The following is a 24483-nucleotide window of genomic DNA, read 5'->3' as shown; positions in this document are numbered from 1 at the left end:
CAGGGCAGCAGGGGTATAGGGTCCCAGCTGGCAGGGGCTCTATGGAGCCAGGCCAGCTCCCCCCTCTCCCTGCTGGTGCAGCCCAGCCTGGCTCCACAGACCCCTGATAGCCTGCGCTCCAATCCGGGCCCCACTAGTGCTGGCCCTGGGACATTGGTCCCAAGACATTGGGACATTGGTCCCAAGATGGTGACCAGGGGGTGGGGCACCTGTCAAGGGGTGGGGCTACCCATGTGGCCCTCGACAGCCTGCCAAAACTGGGTAAGCAGCCCTCCACCCAAAATAATTGCCTGCCCCTGGCTTAGATTAACCTGCGAAGACTGAATAGATTCAGCCTCAGGCTTTTTGACTGTCTGTACTCAGCCCATGAGTCTAGAATGGCACCATTTTGAAGCTGTAAGTAAGTTATGCAGTTCACTAAAGTATGTGCCAATAAACCTTTCATTATGTCACATATTTTGTATTTTAGTCATACGTTGGAGTATTTATGCTCTCTTTATTGATAGCATTTTTCATATCCCTTCACCCATACAACTTGTGCTCCTTCATGCTGTATTTTCAGTGAACAGCTCTTAGAGGAATAAATGAAAATATAACAGATTCTAGGAAACTTTAAAATGACTTGATATGACTCGCATATTTATAGCAATTTCATAACGTAATATCATAGGAGCCTTCAGAAGGGTGGCAGTCACTTCACTCCATTGGCATAAATATTTTTTTAAATATAGTTTGGGCATGATATATCAGATGTTGCATCTGTCCTTAAATTGGGTCTAACATTTGGTCATCCTCATACAATAGAAATTTAGAAAAAATAAATCATATTTGCAGAGAAGAGAGAAACATCTGTGTTGATATTTTGAACATTTGTGAAGTTTGTTCATGAGTCTGGAATGCTAGCAGTAGTTAGCCACTACTGCAATTACTGGGGAGAGTGAATTTGAAGTAGGTGAAGGTGCTTGATAGATACTATTTAGCCTGTGAATATCACTATCCCTAGTGCTCATGTCTGCATGTAATTTAGTATCCAGTAAGTTAAATTACTCTGTTAAAGGAAAACATGCTTTCACTATTGTTTTCCTTTATGGATTGGAAGTCCAATATCTGTGCCAATATTATTGTATTTACTGAAACAGAAGATAACTTTGATTATAAGATGACCCCTCAATAATTCAGTTCTATATATGAAAAAATGATAAACATGTTATAATTTTTCGGTTGGGGGGTCATCTAGCCCTTTGCTTTCTACTTCTCCCCAACTTTCTTGGTAGCCCCTTCTCCTTACTGTCAGGCCCTGCTCTCCCTTAGCGCAGGGAAGTGAGGAGCAAAACTGTAAACAATATCCTTGAAATTAAACATGGCTGTAGCAATTTGGATATAGTATCCATGTACTTAATTTGTCCTGAATTTTTGATGCACGTTGACTTTTTAAAAAACTGCTATAAGTTTTAGCACAGGTACTCATACACATACTTCTGAGCAGTACTTTGGCACCTACTTAAATGTAGTACAGTAAAAGCTGCGTTATCCGGCATCTTACAAGCTGGCATGCTCTACTAACCGGCATGCCAGCTTATAAGATAAAGTGAAACCAGAAGTGCGCTTTCAGTTTCTCTGAGCCCCCATGGCTGGGGCCAAAGCAGCCCATGCTGCTGAGCTCCCATGGCCCAGGGGCATAACAGGCTGTGCGGGGCCATGTGGGGCCTACTTCCCTGCTCCACGGGGCCCGCAGGGGCCATGGGATGGGTGGTGATGCGGCAGGAGGGACAGCAATGCTGCGGGAGGGGCGGATGCCCCAGACGTGGCAGGAGAAGCGGCAACTGGGGCTGCTCAATGAACTGGCATATTTTGTTATCCAGCATCCTCCATTTCTGGGAGATGCCGGATAACAGAGCTTTTACTGTACAAACTATTCGTGACATTCATCCAAAGGCTCATGATTTATCACATAGTTCATTGGTCTGGGCCCCACCAGAATCAACAGCATTTCAAGCCATGGTGATGCCCTGGGTCAGCACTGCTCAGTTTGTGTGTACTCCAGATACCTGCCCACAAAGGATCCATGTGCTAATTAGCAGACTGCACTAACCTGTTCTTGTGATAGGTTCCCATCAACATGTTTACACAATGTGAGCCATGTGTTTTATAATCATGCTCAGCATTGGCTGCATTTAATCAACTTCATAATTGGTTTTCATTGCTGAGCACATGCTGTTTTTGGCAGCAGTTTAATGATATACAATGTATTTAGTGAGATTTTGTTATATCCCCTGTGGCAATGTGGGGAGGACCTCATTTTGTATTTGAGTAAATACGGTAAATCCCAATTGACAGTGTAATGACTCTAAGCTTTTCTACTTAGTTTAATGTTACAAAGTCCATTGTACTTTATAGATAATCTATAGTTGCTATTAAGGCAGTACTGTTACGTTATTACATTTGAACCTTTATCGTGGTTAACATCAATGTAATTTGTATTCATAGTTTCAGTGCTGCTTAGAAATTATTATTGATTACATTAAGTACATTTGAAAAAGGGGATTCATTTTGCCAGAGATTGAAGATGAAGAAGGTGGGTTAAAATTCCTGATGGCAGATAGGTAATGGGAGCAGTTCTATACTATCTGGGCACTCTTGCTGGAGGGATAAACAGTTGACCTGGCCATTGATATAGCAGTTCCTAAACGTCTTTTTTTCTTAGCTTCACTCTCATATGGGACTGATTTATCCAGATGACCTGTGACTATCACAGTGTGAAGTAAGATAGTCAGAATACTTGTGGTAGAAGTCCATTGCTGAACTGGATCAGCTGAGTCTTAAATATCATCAAGAACTTATGCACAGATCTGCAGGAGGCAGAGGAAATATTTCTGTGCCTCTGCTGTAGCATCTGAGAAGTTCTGATCAGTGAAGCTGTTTCCTGTGGTAGACAACTTGATTAATTGGAGCTGTCTGCACCTGGTATGCTGTTGCATTTCTCACGGTAATGAGTTTTCTAACTATCTTATGGATATGGTTTTTTGCAGCCAGATTGTTTACTGCCTTATTGAAAGTGGAATTCATTTTTGGAAGGACAAATGCAGTCTCCTCAGAATTTCAGCTTATGAGGCTTGCTGCAGCACTGAGCTCTGGAAGTGATGGGAATTTTTTGGAAGTGCTGGGGATCTCATTTTTTTTTACCATGTCTTAAAGAAACCTGTACAAGGTCATCCTGGAGCTGTAGAGCTGCACTACAGAAATTAGTGGGAAAGTAACACATTGGAAAACTAATAATGGCTGTGACAGGTGCCAGTGCCCTAGCATAAAGCCTCTGTTCTCCAGCTTTTTTCCAGAGTGGTAAATTTTTCTCTGCTTTCTGTTAGTTTTTGACAACGTTTCAGGCTAGTTGCAGACTGTAATGATGCAGGTTGGGTCAGGAGTGGGTGGGTGATTGGACCCAGCCACTTCTTCTGTTCTCCGTGGTACCAGAGGACAGATCCTATGGCTGCTGCTTCTCCCTGCAGCCACATAGGGAGAGTTCCTACCACTGAAGCCTGTTGTTCAATCACCCACCCAATCCGACCCAACCTGAGCTGCATCCGATGGTTCTGCAGGTTGGATCTGATTGCCGGAGCCATCCTGACCCCTGCTTTAAGTCACTGGGAAGATGCTCTGACCAGAGCCCCTGGCAATTTCCTTACCATCATTGATGATCAATAAAAATGGTACGTAGTCCTCCCTGTGAAGGATTTAGTCCATGCCAAGCATGAAGCTGTCTATGCCTCAGTTCATCTAAACTATGCTTAGTTTTCTTGGAAAGTTATTGAGTCTCATATTTCAGTTCCTTCATAGTCTAGTGGGAAAGAGAACGTACTTCCTTTGAAGAGCTTGTCCTGCATAAAGACCTGTCTTGCTGAGTCACAACCTGTGGTTCACAGACCCCTGGGGGTCCGCAGGCTATGGCTAAGGGGTCTGTGAAAGATGACTATGATCAATCAAAGGTGTATGAATACCTACATTTCCAATTCAGAGGGGTCTGCACCTACATTTGAAATTTTTTAGAGATCTCTAAATGAAAAAAAGTTTGAAAACTACTGATCTAGGAAAAAAACTTTGATTGGTGGAACTGGTGGCCTTGGGCAGGGTAGACTTTCTGCCCGAGTTACTTGCAAGCAGCATATGCACCTCGGCTAGTTTTCTTTTATCCTGATGGCTTTTGATGTCAGAAAGAAATGAGGGTCAAATTTTGAAATCTCAGCTTTACAGGGATGCAGTTTGCATGTGTGGTAGTCTAATATGATCAGGGCATAGAAATGCAACGTTTTAGGGTAATGACACACAGACAAATATTTTTACAGGTAGTGTGCTTTTTTCATTGAAAAGATGCAATTGTGTGCTTTGGGGTTGGACTGTTATCTTACAACTCAGCCCATATAAGGAGCCATGGACAGCTGCATTGCTTTAAAACAGGGCAGGACCTAGACTGTCTCTGAGCCTTCCTTTTTGGTCCATGGAAGATGTCATTTCATCATTAGTGTCACTGACACAGGTTACTTGCCCCGCCCCGCAGAAGCTCTGAAAATCCAGCCACTGGTGAATGGGTACCCCTGCCCACTCGTTTTTCCACCCACTTGTACAGAAGGAGGACTGGTTACCTAGTCACGGTTACTCTCTTTTCATATGGGATTTATGTAATAGTCTGGATTGGGACCTAGCAATAAATACTCTTTATACTTTCATACTTTCCTACCTCCTGACGGTGCACAGAAAGGCTCACAAATGAGTTCTGTGTGTGTTTGTGTATGTCAGAGGTTCACAAGCTTTTTAGACACAAAACACCCCTCGTTAGATTAAACGCCTGTAGTGTAACTAGGGGTGGGCAAGAGGGGCTCCAACCCTGGGCACTGACTTAGGAGAGGCACCAAAATGATCCCCAATCCCTGCAGAGTCTGAAGAGAACAGCCCCACAGTGTTGCTCTTGCAGCAGCAGCTGATGCATGGACACTGCTGCTGCTCTAAGAGCAAGAGCCACAGCAGGCAGAACATACCATGACAGCAGCAGAGTCAGTAGCCCCTGCCAGAGACTGGGTAAAACTCCCGCCTCCCCGCTCCACTTGCACTTTTGGAACCCTGCCCGCCATCTTCTGATCTTGAAACCGGCGCATGCCTTCCTCCTGCCTGCTCTCTTGCAGGGTTTGCCCAGGGCATGAACCCTGCTTGTTATGCCACTGCTCAAGGCACCACTCAGCCACACCAATGCACTCCCTCTGGATCTACCCTGGATTGGTGTTGATGAAAAAAATCTGTAACCGCTGCCTTAGTGAATTTAAAAGGTTTCCTATAATTGAAAATAAAAACATTTTAATTGATGTTGGTTATTTTAATACATTTGTTAAATGAGTGTAGTGCTGAGAAGAAGGTAGTCAATAGTCTGAAGTATGATAGAAGAAAAGGCCATCTTATACGTGATATAGTACTAATGAAAAATACAAACAGTTGTGTGGTATGTGATACACCTGAGTACCTAGTTTTTAATTTTGTATTTGGTTTAATTTACTTTTTTTGCCAAATACTTTAGTTCCTGGATGTAAAGGCCACATTCTGTCATGTGTAGGCATTGTACCAATTACCAATGCTAATTTGCAGTTTTAGAAATGGTAACTGTAGCAGGGCACTAGGGTGCCTGCTACTAACAGTAGGGATCAGGGCTGCTGAAGTTCCCTAAGGCAGCACAGGTTTCATAGACATTAGGGCTGGAAGGGACCTTGGGAGATCATCGAGTCCAGCCCCCTGCCCAAAGGGCAGGAAGTCAGCTGGGGTCATAGGATCCCAGCAAGATAAGCATCCAATTTACTCTTGAAGGTGTTCAATGTAGGCGCTTGAACCACCTCCGCTGGCAGACTGTTCCAGACCTTGGGGGCTCGGACAGTAAAGAAATTCGTCCTTATGTCCAGCCTGAAACGGTCTTGCAGGAGTTTGTGACCGTTCGACCTCGTCATCCCTTGGGGCGCTCTGGTGAACAGATGTTCCCCCAGATCCTGGTGGTCACCCCTGATAAACTTGTAGGTGGCCATCAGATCACCCCTGAGCCTGCGCTTTTCCAGGCTAAAGAGTCCCATGGCTCTCAGCCTGTCATCGTAAGATCTGTTTTCCTGACCTCTGATCATGCGCGTGGCTCTGCTCTGGACTCTCTCAAGCTTCTCCACATCCTTTTTGAATTGTGGAGCCCAAAACTGGACGCAGTACTCCAGCTGTGGCCTCACCAAGGCCGAGTACAAGGGGAGAATGACGTCCCGGGATTTGCTTGAGAAGCATCTATGGATGCACGCCAGCATTTTGGTCGCTTTACTAGCCGCAGCATCGCATTGCAGGCTCATGTTCATCTTGTGGTCAATGATGACCCCCAAGTCTTTTTCTTCAGTAGTGCTAACCAATGTAGCACTGCTGAGCCTATAAGGGTGCTGCAGGTTTTTCCTCCCAAGGTGGAGAACCTTGCATTTTTTGGTGTTAAACACCATGAGGTTCTCGTCTGCCCATTTGCTGAGCTTGTCCAGGTCAGCCTGGATCACCTGCCTATCTTCTGGCGTGGATGCTTTGCCCCAAAGTTTGGTGTCATCGGCGAACTTGGCCAGTCCACTCCTGACTCCAATGTCCACATCGTTAATGAAGATGTTGAACAGTATGGGTCCCAGGACAGACCCTTGAGGGACCCCACTGGTCACAGGGCACCACGATGAGTGACTGCCATCAATCACAACCCTCTGGGTCCGACCACGAAGCCAGTTTCCCAGCCAGCGGATCGTGGTGGAGCCAAAGCCACAACCGGCCAGTTTGGCCAAGAGGTGATCATGGGATACCAGATCAAAAGCTTTTTTGAAGTCAAGATATATGACATCCATCTCTTCTCCCTTGTCCAGGTGATAGGTCACCTGGTCATAGAAGGAAATGAGATTGGTCAAACAAGACCTACCCACAACAAACCCATACTGGCTGTCCCTTAGAATGTTAGCCTGGGCCAGTCCCTCAAGGATGGCCTCCTTTATAAACTTTTCTAAGATCTTCCCCAGGATAGAAGTCAGGCTAATGGGCCTGTAGTTAGCCGGATCCACTCTCCTCCCTTTCTTGAAGATCGGCACCACATTGGCCTTCTTCCAGTCTTTGGGCACTACACCAGAGCGCCAGGAGTTTTCAAAGATCCGTGCCAGGGGCTGGGCTATGACGCTAGCTATTTCCTTGAGTACCCTGGGGTGCAGGTTGTCAGGGCCAGCTGACTTGAAGGTATCCAGCTTCTCAAGGTGTTCCTTCACGAGGTCAGCATTGATGGAGGGTAGGGGATCCCCCTCACCCAGATTTCCCTGTCCCATAGCAGGCATGGGCATCCTGTGTGACTGATGAAAGACTGACGCAAAGTACCTATTTAATAGGTTGGCTTTTTCCTGGGCGTCAGTTGTCAGTTGCCCCATCTGGTTTAGCAGGGGTCCAACATTGCCCTTGCTTTTCCTCCGGCTCCCCACATATCTGAAAAAGGACTTTTTGTTGTCCTTGATGCCTGAAGCTAGTTGGAGTTCAGTTGCAGCCTTGGCTTTCCTGGTTTGCTCCCTGCAGGACCGGACCAGCGCAGAGTAATCCTCCTTGGAGGTGAATCCCATCCTCCATCCTTTGTAGACTTTCCTTTTTAGCCACAGTAGGTCCACTAGGTCTCTGGAGAGCCAGGAGGGCTGCTGTGCCTTCTTGCTGCCTTTCCTCCATGTTGGAATAGATTTAGCTTGTGCACTGAGGATCGCTTCCTTGAGAAGCAACCACTCTTCTTGAACTCCCAACTCCCTGGGGTCATGGTCCCTGAGGGCCTGACTGACTAGCCTCTTGAGCTTGTCAAAGTCAGCTTTTCTGAAGTCAAGGACTTCTGTGTTGCTGACTGACTTGCCAGCTTTACAGCGGATGGTGAAGGTGATCAGCTCGTGGTCGCTATCACCCAACTTCCCATCAATCACTAGGTCGCCGATTAGGTTGTCCCCCGTAGCCAGTACCAGGTCAAGCAGCGCTTTGCCTCTCGTTAGCCCATAGACTTCTTGAGTCAGGTAGAGGTCATCCACGCACGAGAGAAAGCTTTGCGCCTGCTCAGATTTAGCTGAGTGATCTTCCCACGAGATGTCCAGGTAATTGAAGTCACCCATGACAACCAAGGTCCTGGAGCAAGCGGCCTCAGTCAGTTCCTGGGCGAACTCCTGGTCAAGCTTGGGACTTTGAGTGGGAGGTCTGTATTAGACTCCCACCGTTGTGTCCCCTGTGCCGAATTCCCCACGAATTTTTACCCAGAGGGTCTCTAGCTTTCCTTCACATAGAGAGCTACACCCCCGCCCCTTTTGTCAACACGATCCCTCCTGTACAGGGTATAGCCCTCTATCCCCGTGGTCCAGTCATGGGTGGAGTCCCACCAGGTCTCCGTTATCCCAATGACATCATATTTCTTTGCACTGAGCAGGAGGACGAGCTTGTCCTGCTTGTTGCCCAGGCTCCTGGCATTAGTGTACAGGCAGGCAAGTGTGCCCTTGGGGGCTCTTGCCTTGCCCACAGATTGTACCAGGGCTGGGGCAGGGGTGGGCTCCCTTAAGTGCCCCTTTAAGTGCCTTGGTCCGCTGGCTTTGCAAGGGCCGTTCAGCGGGCCAGCAGGGGCAGTAGTCCCCCCATCCCCCAGCGGGCTTAGTTTAAAGCCCGGTGGAGCAGGTCAGCCAGCCTGGCTGAGAAGAGCCTCCTCCCCAGGGGAGAGAGGTGGAGGCCATCTCTTCCCAGCAGCTCGCTGCCTCTCTCTCCAAAGAGCAGGCTGTGGTCATGGAAGCCAAAGCCTTCCCGATAACACCAGTGCCGCAGTCTTTGGTTCACCGCATGGTTGCCAGAGCAACCAGGCTGTTCACATTACCAGAAAGGGGCAGGGCTAGGCCTTTATAAACAGCCCAGGCCAAAGCCTAGCAGCAGTTCCCTTCTGGCAGCCTGAGGTGCAGGAACTCTGCAGAAGAGCCCAGCAGAGCAGAGATGAGTGGTGCAGCCTGAGCACCTAAGGGGACGCAGCATGGTGAGGGCAGAGAGAATCCTGGTGGAGATGCCTTTGCAAGAGGGCCAGTTTGGGCCTGGACCCTTATGTTATAGGCGGTAGGCTTGTTTTGAGTTAGAGCCGGTGGGCTGGTAGCTTTGCTTTGCAGTAGGGCTGTTTGTGTGAATACCGGAGGACCAGGCTTCTGTGAGGCTGTAGGGGTGCAAGCAGGCCTCACGGGAGCTCCCCAGTAATCCGGGGGTTCCTGGTGCCCAGAGGGCGCAGCAAGTGGTGCCAGGCGGGCACAGCTGTTTGCGCTGGTGGGGTGCGTGTTGGGGGTGTTGGCCCTGACCGGAGGACCTGGTGAGGCTTTAGGGGGTGAGGAGGCCTCATTAGGAGCTCCCCAGTGGAGTGGGGGCATTCCTGAGTGCCCTTGGAGGGCACAGCGATTGGTGCTGGAGTTGGCACTGCGAGTGAGGCGCGGTGGGGGGGTGTTGAGACCCCAGCCCATGAGGGTAGTGTTTGCCCAGTAGGGCGTACAACCTAGAAAAGGGTTAGGGGGGCCAGGCATGGCCATGGGTCACCTGAGTGCGGGAGGCGCGCGAGCTAGGCCCGGGAAGGCGGGTCTGGGGGCCAGACAGGGCTAAGGCCGCCTGAGCCCAAACTTGGGAAGCCCCAGAGCGGGTGAGGGGAGCGCGAGAAGCGCGGCACAGGCCCCAGAGCGGGCAAGGGGAGCGCGAGAAGCGCGGCACAGGCCCCAGAGAGGGCAGATCAGGACAAGAGGCTCCAGAGTGAGCGATTGGTCTACTACAGGCACAAAGTCCCGGAGAAGTGCAGGCGTGCAGTAGAAGTCCCGGAGAGAGGCAGGTGCGCAAGGGTAAGCCTGGAGAGGGGCGGATGTGCAGATAGGGACCCGATGGAGATGAATGCGTGACTAGGAGCCCGGATAGGGCTGAACGCATGGTTAGAAGCCGTACAGGGCTGAGCGCGCGGGCAGAAGCCCGGGCAGGGCTGTGTGTACGGTTGACTGGCCCAGAGAGGGGCACATATATCGGAGAGGCCCTGGGAGATGGGTGCTTGTATTGGGAAAAACTTCGAGAGGGAGTTTATAGGAGAGAGGCCCAGGAAGGGTGAGAGGGGAACAGAAGCCCGGAGGGGGGAGTACACAACACAAGAACGTCCGGTACAGCTGCGAGGCTTGGGGCGTGCTAAAGGGGAGGTTGGAAGCACGCGTGGCCCATAAGGCTGGGGCGCACCAAGACGGTACACCCAGGACAGGGGACGGGAGACACTTGGGCACCGTGTCCAAGAGGACAATTAGGCAGCCTCCCATAGAGAACCATTTAAGAACAAAGACGTGGCAGGCGAGACAGAAGGTGCTGAGTCGCCCTACTTGGGACGGTAGTGGGGTGCTAGAGGGAGCACAGCCGCCCCTGCGCCCTGCCCTGTGACAGTAACATATTGGGATGTACTAGTACTACTGTCGGTCGCTACCATTACAATGTAATGCTAATGCACGTAGGCACACATACTCTCAGACTGCCTCTTGCCTATTTCTGATGTGGTTTTGGGTCCTTACTTCCCTGCATACGTGGTAAGGGACCGCAGGTTAACAGAAAACAGAATGTTTCAATGCTACAGATGGGTGCTTTTTCTATCTTGTTAGCAACTTGATCACTCTTCAATGCATCAAGCTGCTATTTATTTGCATTTTAATATGCTGATTCCCACTGTGCCTTCTCTCATCCTGTTACTAAATACATTCTGCCCTTAATATTAATTATTTCTCTACTTTGCCTAGACACTGCTCCTAATCAGATTGTGTTCCCTAGGTTCTGAGATTTTATTCCTTCTCTTAGCTTCACTTTTTCAGCTGCTCTTTAAGCATTTCTTCCCATAGCTCTGTTTTGTTCCCCACACAGCTTTATCTGCCTTATGAATTTGTCTGTGACTTTTTCCACTTTTTCTCTGGATTCACTGCATGGAAGGGAGCAGGCACTCCCATTGGTTCAGCTGCATTATCTCTAAACTCCTTCTCTCCTTTCAGAGCTTTCACTCTTTGTTTCATGCCAGTTCTCCTTCTGCCTCTCATGCGTTTGCCTGGATATCTTATCAGTCACCTCAAATGCAACACACTGCAAATGAACTCCACTTTCAAACTCTCTTTTTTTTTCTACCCCTCTCTAAAAGCTTTATTTTTTATTCCTGGTGTTGGTTTTCATACCTTTTTCTCCTTTTCTTCATGCCTTACCATGTCCTACTGCTTCTTTGTTTAGAGCTGGAACAACCCTGCTCTAGTACAGTATGGGCTGGGTGGCTTTGGTAGTGGTTCAGTAGCAAGGAGCGGGGCACTGCCTGTGCTTATGCTAAGCCAGGCATCTGGGAACTGTAACAGTGCCGATACTGCTTTTCCCAGCCTTCTGCACCTTGGCTTAGATGTGAGTACAGCTTCCAGCCAGAGGGGAGCTGTGGCAGGGCCAGGCAGCTGAGAAAAGTGCCCATACTACTGCTGTCACTTCTCCTCAGCCCCTTGCTCCCCATCTGCAGCCTGGGCACAGCTCCCAGGCAGTGGAAAGCTGCATTTGCACTGCTGCTGCCCTACCCTAGCTCTCCCCTGGCTGCAACTGCCCATTCCCTGCTCAGTTCCCTGCTGGCTGGAAGCTGTTCCTGTGCTGCAGTTAAGGAGTAGGGGATGGGGACAACCAGTGGCAATATGGGAGTAGCTCCTCATTGCCCAGTCTCACTATGGGTGTGGGTAGAGGCAAAGCCTTCTAACTCTGCAGACCAGATCTAGTGGCTTTATAGACCAGATCTAGTGGCTTCACAGGTTGGATCTGACCTGAGGGCTGTATGTTTGCTGACCCCTTCTTTAGAGCATCTTCAAAACTCTTTCCATCATCTCTGTCCCTACTGCCAGAATCTTAGCATGTATTTCCTATTCGGTCTCCAGTAGTGTCTTTGAGAGTGGCTCCTTCCTCTCCTATCTCTAGTACATTTAGAAGATTTCAACTAAGATTATCATCCTTTCCTGCAGCTCTGCTGTAAATTTGTGTGCTGACTGAGCAGTAGGTTCAAACTTCTCCTGTATGTTGTTTTAGCCTTCTGTAGCTCTGTCTCGTTACCCACAAATCTTCCATGCCTCTCTCATGGATAGAAATATAGTAATAATATTATGCTGCTTTTATGTCTTCAGCCATAGCAAGCATTCCAGGTTTTCCAAGAGCCAGATACAGATATATTTGGGTTACAGGTAAAGTCAAGATTTTGTCTTATCTTGTCTTTAGTTACTGCCAAAAGTATTGCCAGGCAATTGAAAGCAGGTACTGTAGCGGTCTTTATGAAAGATCCTGGCATGTATTTCTTTTATCTGTAGATCTTTCCTTCTTTGTTTGTCCTTCCTTATCTCTGTTTCTGTTTCCCTCTCTCACATTTTGGTGTGTCCTATCTGCTTTGTCTCTTTGTATAGTTGGAGTCTCTCTTTGCCCAGTATTTGATCAAAAAGGTATAGGACCGAAAGGTACCTAAAATTAAATTCATACATTGGAAAGATTTTTTTCACTTTCTGAATAGCCAAGCTTCTCACTAATAAAACGTTGCTAGTTATGCAAATGATGGCACTACTAGAAAGATACTTAAAGCCAGATGGAAAATAATTCCTTACTGTAGCATGTCAGCATTTTGAACCTAACTATTGTTTCTCTGCACCACCATTCAAGGAAATGAGAGTGGCTGCCCAAGGGCTTTAGTTCACAAAGGATATAAAAGAAAAGTTGCCGAAGCGTGCAGAAAAAACATGTTTTAAAAGCATGTGCTAAATGATTACAATTATGGTATCTGAGAGTTGCATAGAAGCAGCAACAAAGGATAAGAACATTGAGTGGTATTTGTTTTCTGGATTATGCCAAAGTCTGCTCTAGTCTTTATCAAACTGTAGTAACATCAATTGAACACTCTTTTGAGTCTACAATGTTTATCATATGGTACTGATGAGTGATAACCTTCAGGCATGAAGAAACAGGAGAGAGAGAAAATGTTATAGACTGTACATGGTTTGATGTTGACATAATCTGATGTTGTAGAAAGCAAAGCCTTTAGAGAAAAGGAAAACTGTGTCACTTCATTTCCATTTAAGAATCATATTTAACAACATACTAGGTGAGTCTGGTATAATATAAGCCATTCAGAAAGTTTTGGTTCTGTGTTTTGAAATAATATGTTGACTAACTGACAAATAGTACAATTTATAAATGACTGGGCAAAGATGATTTTTGAGTTATTTCAAGCAAATTCATACCACAGATTAAGGCAGTAGGGGCCAACCTTTTTGGCAGACATGCCACGAATTAAGCCCTGTGCCCTCCCTGGCTAGGGACAGACATTACACATAAAGCGGTTTAAGTGATCAGAAATTGGTTTAAACCTGTAACAACAGAGGTTCAGCGCTCATAAACTGGTTTGAAAATGGCTGAAACTGGTTTGAGATAAACCTGGTTGAATGTAGTATCAGACTTAACTGATTTGGGTCAAATCGGTTTATGCAATGTCTGTCCCAGACCCTTTTTCTGGTTTGAGTTAACTCAGAATACTGCAGCATCCCAGGTGCTTTGCAACCCTGGGCAGGGCTTTGCTCTCTGCTCCACCCCATCAGGGCTGCTGGCTGTAGCTCTGGCAGAGACTGCAGGTACAGCAGTATCTGCCTGGCTTCCCCCTGCTCCCCGCCCCCCCCACCCTGCTAACTCCCTCCTCTAGAAGGGATCCCCCTCTCCCCTCTGCCTTACACAGAAACCTCTCAGCGTTAGCTAGCATACTACATGCTGGCTATGGTTCATGCTGTGGGAGAGGGGAAAAAGGCAGACAGGACAGTGTTGCTTAGGGCTTTTTGTAGGTAACCAATAGGTAGCTGGTAATGTCCCTCTGTTCCTTCCTTGGAAAAAGTTGTTTAAGAAGAGCTCAAACTAATGGAGAGAGGCTTTTGTTTTCTTAATGGGCAGATAAACTGAGTTAGGGGTGATAAACACTATGTTATAAACTCCCTGCTGGGCTGATCAGGGATGGGGGGAACCCCTCCCTAATCCGAGCATCCTGGCAGGACCTGGCCATGCCCCCCGACAGCTCAGTACTGTAGAAGGGAAGGGAGGGCTGCTCTAGCACTCCCCAGCTTCTAGCCTGAGCCACTGCAGGCATGTGCCTGCATTTCTTCTGTCCATAGGGGATGTTTTAGCGGTTACAAACTAGTTTAGCCTAGCCAGATTAGGTTAATCTGCAAAGATTGAATCAATTCAGGCTCAGGCTGTTTTTTGAGAGTCCAAAGAAGAGCCATGTGCATGATCAGAGGTCAGGAAAACAGACCTTACAACAACAGGCTGAGAGCCATGGGTCTCTTTAGCCTGGAAAAGCACAGGCTCAGGGGTGATCTGATGGCCACCTATAAATTTATCAGGGGTGACCACCAGGATCTGGGGGAAACGTTTGTTCACCAGAGCACCCCAAGGGATGATGAGGTCGAACAGTCATAAACTACTGCGAGACCATTTCAGGCTGGACATAAGGAAGAATTTCTTTACTGTCCAAGCCCCCAAGGTCTGGAACAGCCTGCCATCAGAGGTGGTTCAAGCATCTACATTGAACACCTTCAAGAGCAAATTGGATATTTATCTTGCTGGGATGCCATGACCCCAGCTGACTTCCTGCCCTTTGGACAGGGGGCTGGACTCGATGATCTTCCGAGGTGCCTTCCAGCCCTAATGTCTATGAAATCTATGAATGTCTGTCCCTAGCCCCTGAGTGCCACTTTAATCCCCTTCCCAGGCATAATCTGCTGCTTCCCCCCTGCCCTGTGCTCCTCTGCTTTCCACTTTCTGCTCTGTCTGCCACTGTGCTGCCCTGAAGCCTCCCAATCTGCTGCAGGCCACACACAGAGGCTTCCTGTACCACTTGGAGCACATGTACTGTAAATTGGCTACCCCTGGATTAAGGTGCTTAGTCAGCAAATCTTTCAAATACATGCTTTATTTGAAGTATGCATTTAGTTCATTCTCATTCAGTAAGGTACATGTTAAGATTATATGGTGAGCAATCGGACTTTTCCATGTGTTTTAAAGTGATGTTCATACTTAAGTAATTTGCTGAACTGGACATAAATTTTTGGTCTCCTAAATAGATTTCTAAGCTCATCTGGCAGCTTGTGTTGTACCAGCATGTACTGTTAAAGAACGCATGTTCCTTGCCTTCAGCAGCCACTACAGTTGTCTTGGCTGGCAACATCCATGACAAGAACACAGTTGTCTAAATGTTACAGACTTGTAAAACTGGAATCATTTATACTAGTCTATATTAAAAAAAAAAAAAAAAAAAGCTGCTAAAAATGAGCTGAAGCAAAATATGTCCACTTGGTGCATTTCTGCATCTTGAGTATTTAGAACAGGGGATGGCAACCTGTGGGCCATGGAGTCTTTGGTTTCAGCCTGTGGAGCTGTAGCTTCAGCAGCATTTGACGGTGCAGGACTTCCCCTGTGCTGTGCTGGAGTTGGCCATCTGGGGCTGTGGCAGAGGGGTGTTCCCTTGTATTGCATGGCAGTCAGGCCACCCGGGCTTTGGCTGAGGAGGACTTTTGCCACACTTGTGTTAGCCACAGCTAAGCAGCGGGGAGGAGCAGTGGCAGCAGCTGGGTTCTAATGCCCACCTGTTTCCAATCACAGCTGGATTATTCCAGACACCTGCCAGCAAAAGTTGCCAGCCCCTGATATGGCATTCCAACAGCCTGAGCCAGATGTACCCAGTGATCTGCCAAAGGCCCTGAAATACACATCAGAAACAGTGCCGAGACCCAAGCACTGCACTGTTCTTGTTATGATACAAACTTTTTCACACAGCTTGCTGCCAACCCACATTTCCGTTCTCTTCATTGTCAGCCAATATCTTGCTTGTCAGGCATGGTGATCACTCAGGGCACCCCTTAGCTAACTGGTAAAGACTCAAACTATGCCAAGGCCCCTTTGCCTGCCTAGCTTCCCCTTCCTTCTAGTGCCTTCCCATTGGCCTGGCTTTCTTCAGACTTAATCCTGTAAATCATTCAATCATAGGTGCGAGGCCCAGGGCCCTTACTGGCTAATGCAGGAAACCTGAGTCAGATTTGAGGCACAGAGTTATGTCCTGTATTTCTTCTTGGTATTGAGTGATGTTATTAGCTGAATAATCCTGCTTAGTCTAGGAATTACTAGAATTATTTCCATTTTTTTTCTGGAAGTTAATCCTGAAAATTCACATCTCATCCTTCAGCTGCTTTCCTTCATTTGATAATGCATTCAGAGTGCTGTTCCAGGTAGCGGGGTTATTGTGTGTAATTCTAGAAGCGGGAGATGCAGATATTTATTACTATGTGAATGTATGTAATTCCAAATATTTGCTGCTGTGCACATATGTTAATGATATGTAGCCGTTCACTTTGGCTCCTGGTTCTGTGACTGTAATGATTGCAACTAATTTTGTATCTTCTTGATGTGATAAAACTCCTGTACAAATGAAATCCCTGTCTGGTGGTACTGTTAATTCAGATGCTAATTATGGGAATGTAGGATCAGGCTCATGTCGTTTGGTATTGGCTTACAGTAAACTTAGGTATTCAGCAAATGGAAATTGTCTATTGTGCAAGCATCTTTTGCCAATGCTTTTTCTTAGGGGCCTCGGTTATTGTCCCTGCTCCTGCCGTGCTGCAGCTTCCCCCCCCCTCCCCACTTGGAGTGGTGCAGCAGGGGCAGGAGTGGGAAGGGGAGTAGCTGCTGGAGGTGAGGGAAGCTGGCTTGGCCTGGCAAGGAAGGTTCCTTCGCAGCTGGCTGAGGCTCCATGACGGCCCCGCCTGGCCTGAGCATGGGGAACTAGAATTTTGAAAAGGGGTGCACATGGTGAGGTGCACCATCACACATAGAAACAACACGTTTTTCTCCAGTTAAAAATAAACTGGAAGCTTTACTAATATGTTAGGGGCCTAGGGGTGTGTTGGCTTAAGAATGAAGCAAAACAAATATAACTTCATTGGAATAAATTAAAAACAATCTGCAGGGATGTGATATAGGAGCTTCTTTATCAGGAGCAGTGAACAGACAGCAGAATTGCAAGACAAAGGATATATTGATTTGTGAAACATCAAGACCATTAAAAAGAAGAGAGGGTGGTTAATGGTTCTGGAATCAAGAGCCTAGAAAGGATCAGGTAGATTATAATGAGCCATGAAATCAGTTGACTCCCTCATGCAGATGTGGAGAAAAAATGCGAAATGGCCCTTTACTCTAAATTTGGCATGCTCCCATGCCAAGCCCAGCACACTCCCAGAAGAGGCAGCATGTTAGTTGCACCTGGCTTTCCAAATGTTTGTAGAGATGGGGTACTTTAGAGGGGCTTTTTTGGTGCTTTTATCTAATAGCTGATTGAATTACCTTTAGCTAAAAGTGCCAAGAAACCCTGCTGAAGCCCCTGATCTATACACAAGCTGTGGAGCCAGATTGAAGTAACCCTCTGCTGTTTCCGGTAGAGCATGTTTTTTTTTTTTTTCTTTCTTCCACATCTGTCAACACCCTGTCTAACTAGAAATGCTGCTGCCACTGGTTTTACATTTTGGGTGAAGCAGGAATGAAAGGGGGTGCAAGTGCACCAGTGCAACCTCCCCGCCCCACCTTGCCACATCTGTGAAACTTCCTTCAATGTTACATTTGTAGTGTCCTTGCTCACTCCTTGTTAGGGAGGAGGGGTGTACTCCCTCTTATACCTCTACATAGGTATGTATGCTGGGGCACCATTTGGCTCATGCAATAATGGCAAATGGCACTGCTAAGCTTTAGCTGATGTATTTCATTGGAAAAAACAAACCCCTTTTAAAATTAGTCTTGACTGACACATAATCTTTAAATTAAAAAGGAATGAAAGGTTGTCTAAGCTATGATTTTTTTAAAAACTAGCTGTCATCATTTTAAGACGACAAAGCCTAGAATTATGGGGGTGAATGCTAAATAAATTGGTGCTAGTGATGATGTGTTGTACATCTGTATGTATGCTAGCTAAAGTTTGATTTCCTCATTTGTTTTAATACTACCCCTTCCTTTCTTTTTCATCCCTGTTATATTGTCTTGCTTCTCTGAGTATAATTACGCATATTATCAGAACTGGCAAGACAAATACCTACAGATGCTTCATAGAGGAAGCCAGCCAGTACTGATTCTATTCCCATTTCACAGAGCGTGCCAAATCAGTGATGCTTGGTTGTCAGAATCCATTTCCTTTACACAGTGCTTCTAAACCCAAACTTCACATGTACTGTTTTGACAAAATACGACTGATAAAAACTTTGGGTAGTCTCAAGCACAACGAGATACTTTCTGGAAGGTTAAGTCATCTTGGTTTATGAGCAATATCAGTAATTATTTTTCATTATCACTGTCTATAAAACATGGCCTGTCTTATAATTTTCAGTACAGTGAAACAGCTTGAGAGGTTTATGTTATCTTACACTATACTTTTTACATTAATATATTATACTTTCTCTGATTTATGGTGTCCTTTGAACATGAAGAAGTGATTCACTCTAGCTTTGCCTAGGATTATGTATTTCTTATTCATGCTCACTGGTGTAGTGCACCAAGGTTACTCTTTCAATTTTTTTTTTCTTTAAAACATTCATTTAAATTATTGTTTTACAGGTACCAAACAACAGCAAATAAATGTTGCCCCCTCTACAAAGTCTTTTGACAACTGGAGATCTAGATTATCACCAACATGGCCTTCCATGGATATTAAGTCCTCCTCAGTGGCTGACATTTCGATGGGACAGACCCTGGAGAATGCAAACTTGCTTCAGATGATAAAAACAACCCTCACTGGCACACGTACCAGAATTATGGATCAAACCAATTTTTCGCCAGCTCTTTACCAGGGCAGTGGTAATAGTGCATCGCAGGAACCTGCTGAAGTTTCAGCTGAATCACCATTTAGACCACCATCTCAAGATGCAGATGAAAAAGCTGCTGTATCAGGTTTGCCTCAACTCAGTATGTTTGCCACATTGTCCACAACACCATCAGTGACACATTCAAGTACTGCTGTGCCATCTCAGCTAATATCATTAGATACACCCTCCATTTCAAAAGAAAGCACACCAGGATCAGACATTCCTCCAACTGTTCCATCACCATCATTTTCTTCATTGGCAATACAGTCACCTCATACCATTATCTTTGCTAAGTCTACTGCGCTAGCCACCAAAGTGCCTTTATCCACAGACACTGAAAGTTCCATCAACAAAGATTCAAGTAGTTCTCACGTTAGTGCAAGCAGGGGCAACTCACTAAGTGTGGGCACTGCTGTAAATCCCAGCACAGTGAATCACACATTATCAAGAAAAGGGCCCAGACTGCTTACAGGTACAACATCTCTTAATATCTTTGGATCAACGATGGTGCATTCGACAAAGACACTGGCAAGAGAGTCACCCTTAGAAAGTACTGCCTTCTTATCTTCACACACTTCTGCTCCTCTGTCAGTAATGTTATATCCATCCTCCCAACCAGTAGCTTCCCAAAGTGCATCGTGGCTTCCTATTGAAATAATGTCCTTGTCTCATTCAAGAGATGGTGCGTCGTCTTCTGGAGAAAGTCTTTCCACTCAGCCATTCAAAGCAGTGGTGACTGACAAAGAGAATTATATCAGTCCATCTGTGTCACCAGAAGCCTTTAAGAATAAATCAGAAATGTACATGAATAATACTTTATTCCACAATACTATGGATCTTCTACACACATTACTGAAAGTGACAAGTCATCAGTCTTCCTCAGCATTGACTAATGACATGCTAGGTTCTCTCAAGCCAGTATTTCTATCACCAGCTTCTGTGAGTCCATTGGGAGTCTCTCATTCAACAGAAAATAAGTCTTCCTTCACAATGCCAAAAACATTTTTTACAGATGCACTAAACACTAGCAATGCAGTAGTTCCAGCACCAGCAAATGAATCAGATTTTCTTGTTAAAAATGCCACACTCCCCTATTCAACAGATGCAACGACTTCCTTAATAACTGAGGCAAATCGGACCTCTAATATTACAGCACTTATTAACAATGCTACGAATTATGAGGACACATTGATGTTTTCACTAGTAAATATTTCATTACCTCATTCAACAGTGTCAGCCAATCAGGTTTTTTCAAAGGCGGTAACTCAGGCAGCTCCTGAAGCTAATGCCATGCTACCAACTGAGTTTGAACCACCACAACTTTCTGATGGTTCTTCAGTGAGAGCAGCAGCCTATCGATCTTTTACAAGAGATACTGTAGCCAAAATATACACCAACATGGAAGCTAACCATGTCCTGCCATATGATTCTCAATACTCCAGACCTCCTTCAGCATCGCCTGCCAGCGAACACACCGCAGGGACAACAACGCTTGAAAGAATTTTGCGAACGGAAAGCATGAGTCCTGTTACACCTGTTACATCATTGGCCACTTCCACTGCAGGCTTTTCAAAATTTATACACACTATCATAAATGCATCTGCTCTTCATAATTCTAAAACTTCACAGGTTTCAAGTCCTAATGGACAAAGTCTGGCAGATTTAATAGATAATGAAGAAAGCAATGTGGAAGCATCTACCATTGTCACTCCACGTACAGGGTATTTACATCTACCACCCTTAAATAAATCTGAAGTTACCAGTAGTCAGTTTTCAAATGCAAGTTATTCAAATCCATTTACTCCTATTGTGTCCTCAGAACTCTATAAGTTGTCGCCATATGTTCCAGTGACAGAAACTACACTCAGCAAAACCTCAACCGTCTCTATTTCAATTGCTGTCCCAGAAAACAGTTTAGATACTACAAAATCTCCAAAAGCCTCAGCTTTAGCTACTAAACGGTCCCTTACAGCCTTGATGTCTAGTGGTTCTTCAACAAAAGAAACAGCCAAAATGACAATAACAGAAGTTATTCCAAGCACTTCTTCATTAGAAACTGATTATCGTGGCATAGATTCAGCAATCTCGTATCTACAACAGCAAATAAATAATATTAGGAGCAAACAAACAACCCTCTCTCTGACTTCAGCAATCTATACCTCTGCAACATTGAATCATAATTCTTCAGTTTCACCTGTTATTGGAATTAAGACTAAAAATTTCACAAACTTTAACCTGTATTCATCTGCTTTGGAAATGTCTACTGTTCAATATTCATCCCCTTCCCCCACTACAGTAGTACCTGCAGCTCAGTCAGAAAAGCATATTGACACACCTCAAAATGTCACTAAATTGTTTACCAGCAGGGATGTTAATTTCACCTCAAAATCTGAAACATCGGTGCATGTGTTTGTGCCAGCAGCTAAAGATTTTGCAGCTAATGATACGAGCACTGTTTCTAGCATGCTGAGTTCTGATACAGTTAATGCTGAAAAAGTCTCTTCAACAAATACTTTATATTCAACACCATCTGAACTTGGACTGGCTTCTCAATTCACTGGCAACTGGACTGTTTCAGCTGATAATGAAATAGTTATCAGTGATACACAGCCAACAGTTTCTCCCTCTCTAGTAGTAAAATCATCCTCAAGCTCAGCATTGATATCTAGTCCTATTACAGAAGAATACATGACTCCTGGAAATCAGAGGGACTTTACAAATAGCTCTGTTTCAGAACCAACTAGCCAGTTGACGACTATTGTCCAAAAGCCAACTATATTTAGTACAGAGGCATGGCATACAAATGGTACAAGTAACAATCTAGTTACGGTTCCTGTACCGAATGAAGTTACTGAGGGCACCCCATTGCAAACACCTACCACCAATGCTTTGCAGTCAATCATCATAACTTCTGTTCATGAATCACCAACACCACTAACTTCTGCTTTTTTGTCAACAACCAACTTTACCCATTCTGTCATTTCAGTGTTATCTTCAGTGTCTCCTGGTGCAATACCTACAGTAGGAACTTCAGAAGCAAAACCATTTACAGGAGAATCAGCTCCAACTTCACCAGTGCCAACTTCATCCTTGTTTTCTCTAGGCACTGAAAACACACCCCTGCCATCTGTGATGGCATTAAGCACACTGATATCAACACTTGCAAAAAATAACACTGCCACAAAAATGACATCGATTCTAAACTCAGTAGCAACACACACAGGCTTTCCATTTGCACCAAGAAACACATCTATGTCACCCCCACGCACTGCTACTATATTTCTAACCTCTAAAGTTAGCAGAGTCACAGGTTCCACACTAGCATCCACAACACATGCACCAAGACAGATAGAAACAACAGTACCTGACACCATGAAAATCACAAGCTCAGAAATCACCAAAACATCAACTCCCTACCCGCTGACAATTACAGCAGCTTTGACATCTATTACAGCATCAGCGAAAACAACTAGGCTTCCTCCTACTCCAGTGGAAAGCACTTCTGCTGCTCCTGCAACTTCAAGCGCAGCTTTCGTTAACACGACTGCAGTTCCTGCCTTGGAATGCCACCAGTCTAGGAACCTTATGGTTAAAACAGGTAAGGCTATCAGATGAGTTTGGTTTGACCAGTAACATATTGTTTTTGTATGATGTACAGTTCACAATAAGTGGAAACAGTGTTTAAATATTTGTTAATTTACTAATTAACTTAAGGGTGTGAGTCACCAATTTGGTGATTAGGTACTGTAGCGATGAGTCCACCAGCAAGCCAACTAGAGAATCATCAGCAAGTAAATGTGGACAAATGTAGATTTTCGTTAATACTTTTACATGATAAAATGAGGTCCTCCAGTCCCATGCTCCATGGTTTTGCAGGCCATTGCAAGACTCTGGAAGATTTACTTTATTGTCCTGTAAGTTACCATTGTACATAATGGTAGTTTTTCCCCCTCTGCTGCAGCAAAAGGTCTAAGGTCATTGGGTAAGGCAAGTTATTGTACTAATGAGGCTTTTGACCTGTTCTGGCATGGTACATTGCTCTCCTGTATAAAGATATATTTCAAAATAGTGCTTAACATTTAATATAATTAATCTTCAAATGATGTTCTTGTTGTTATTTATGAGCACACTACATCTCTAATAGTAGTACCATTTGTCATGGCTCTAAGTCTGGCTTAATGTTAAGGAAAAATCTCTCTTAAGAACACTAAACTGAATGGCTCTTCAGAAATCATTCCCTGACAGTATAATTGTTCACATTAATAGCAAAGGGTAGCACTACATCAGGTACCTTATTTTAAGATGTAGAAAAGGAAAGGGAAGGGGTAAAATAAAGGCTTTACAAATGCATACCTGCGTAAGATGAGGGGGAGATTGGGGAGAGTAAAATCCTTGGACAGACACTAGTGTTAGTGAGGTGTCTGTGCTGCTAAATATCACCAGAGATGACACATTTACAACAGCTGTGTCTGCAGGAAGACAAAGCATGTGATAAGAATAAGGCACGTCTAGTCTGGGATATCTAGGATGCAGCTAAGCATACTGAGTCTTTCTGTAAATTATTTGAAAAATGCTTCAGTCTTTTCCTTAGGTTGATAAAATTAATCCCAACATCCTTGAACACTTCCTCAATGAAAGTAATCATGGGAATTAAAGGCCATTTTGGTTTGCTTTAATCCTGATACAGAGAAAGGGTAATTAGGTCTCTGTTTATGAAAATGCAGTGCATATTCGTCCACATGGACTTTCTTGTACTATAAGCCCTGTGAGGCAAGGTCATTTCAGTCATGTTGGAAGGTTCCATTAATCGACTTTCAGATTACCTGGCCGTAGTGTAATTCACTGAAAAAGACTCAGTGATTTTAGAAAGTGCTGCAGTTTTATCCCTTGCTCCCCACAGCAACAGAAGTCTCCACTCTGAACACTGGAGAGCTCTGGGCTTGGGCTGAGCTCCTATGCAACCGCTGCATAACAAAGGGTTTCTTACTTGATTGTCACTGAACTTGGTTCAGATAGATGACTGTGATAAAATTAGAAGGAAATAAAGTCAAGAAAACAGTAGCGTGTTGATGTTTCAGGCTAATGTGTATCTTGGTGTTGTTCAACAGTTCTGCTTCTGAACACAAGAAGGCTGCTGATCAGCGATTCCTTAAAAGAGAATGTGACAAAAGGACTCACCCTGGTCTTGCGACAGGCTTTCAACCAAAATGTCAATGCTCAAGTAAGCAAACTGAATTATACAGTCAAATTAGAAGTCTTGGCACCCTAAGGAGGTGATAAACATCAATCTTAACCATTAGCAATTTGCCAAAGCGTTGGATTTCTTAAGGATGTGAATCAAGGACAAACTAGTCAGAGACAAGCTCCCGTATTTCATCTCCCTTCTTTTAGAGTCATACATACCCGTGGTTTCGAGGGGCCACAAAAACAGTATTTTGGCTTTGTAATGTGCAGAACCAAGTGCCTATTTGTGGGACTGGGTGCAGAATAGAATTTAACTGATCAGCCAGTACAAGGCTTGTTTTGAGGATGTTGT

General features: G+C 45.2%; 1 protein-coding gene across 2 annotated transcripts in view; it reads left to right on the top strand.

Annotated features, from left to right (window-relative positions):
- The window catches only part of KIAA1549L (KIAA1549 like), a 288283-nt gene that overhangs the window by 139894 nt on the left and 123906 nt on the right, over window positions 1-24483 (top strand). For both annotated transcript variants that reach the window (XM_090032777.1, XM_090032776.1), the window contains exons 2-3: window positions 18700-22545; window positions 24056-24168. In XM_090032777.1, coding sequence (XP_089888903.1) covers window positions 18700-22545; window positions 24056-24168 — 3959 coding nt within the window. The remainder of the gene's footprint in view (window positions 1-18699; window positions 22546-24055; window positions 24169-24483) is intronic.

This window comes from Crocodylus siamensis, chromosome 2 (assembly GCF_052110815.1).
Source record: "Crocodylus siamensis isolate JL-2025a chromosome 2, ASM5211081v1, whole genome shotgun sequence".
Classification (NCBI taxonomy): Eukaryota; Metazoa; Chordata; order Crocodylia; family Crocodylidae; genus Crocodylus; species Crocodylus siamensis.
Note: the sequence above shows the minus strand (reverse complement) of the source record. Positions and strands in the feature narration are given on the sequence as shown.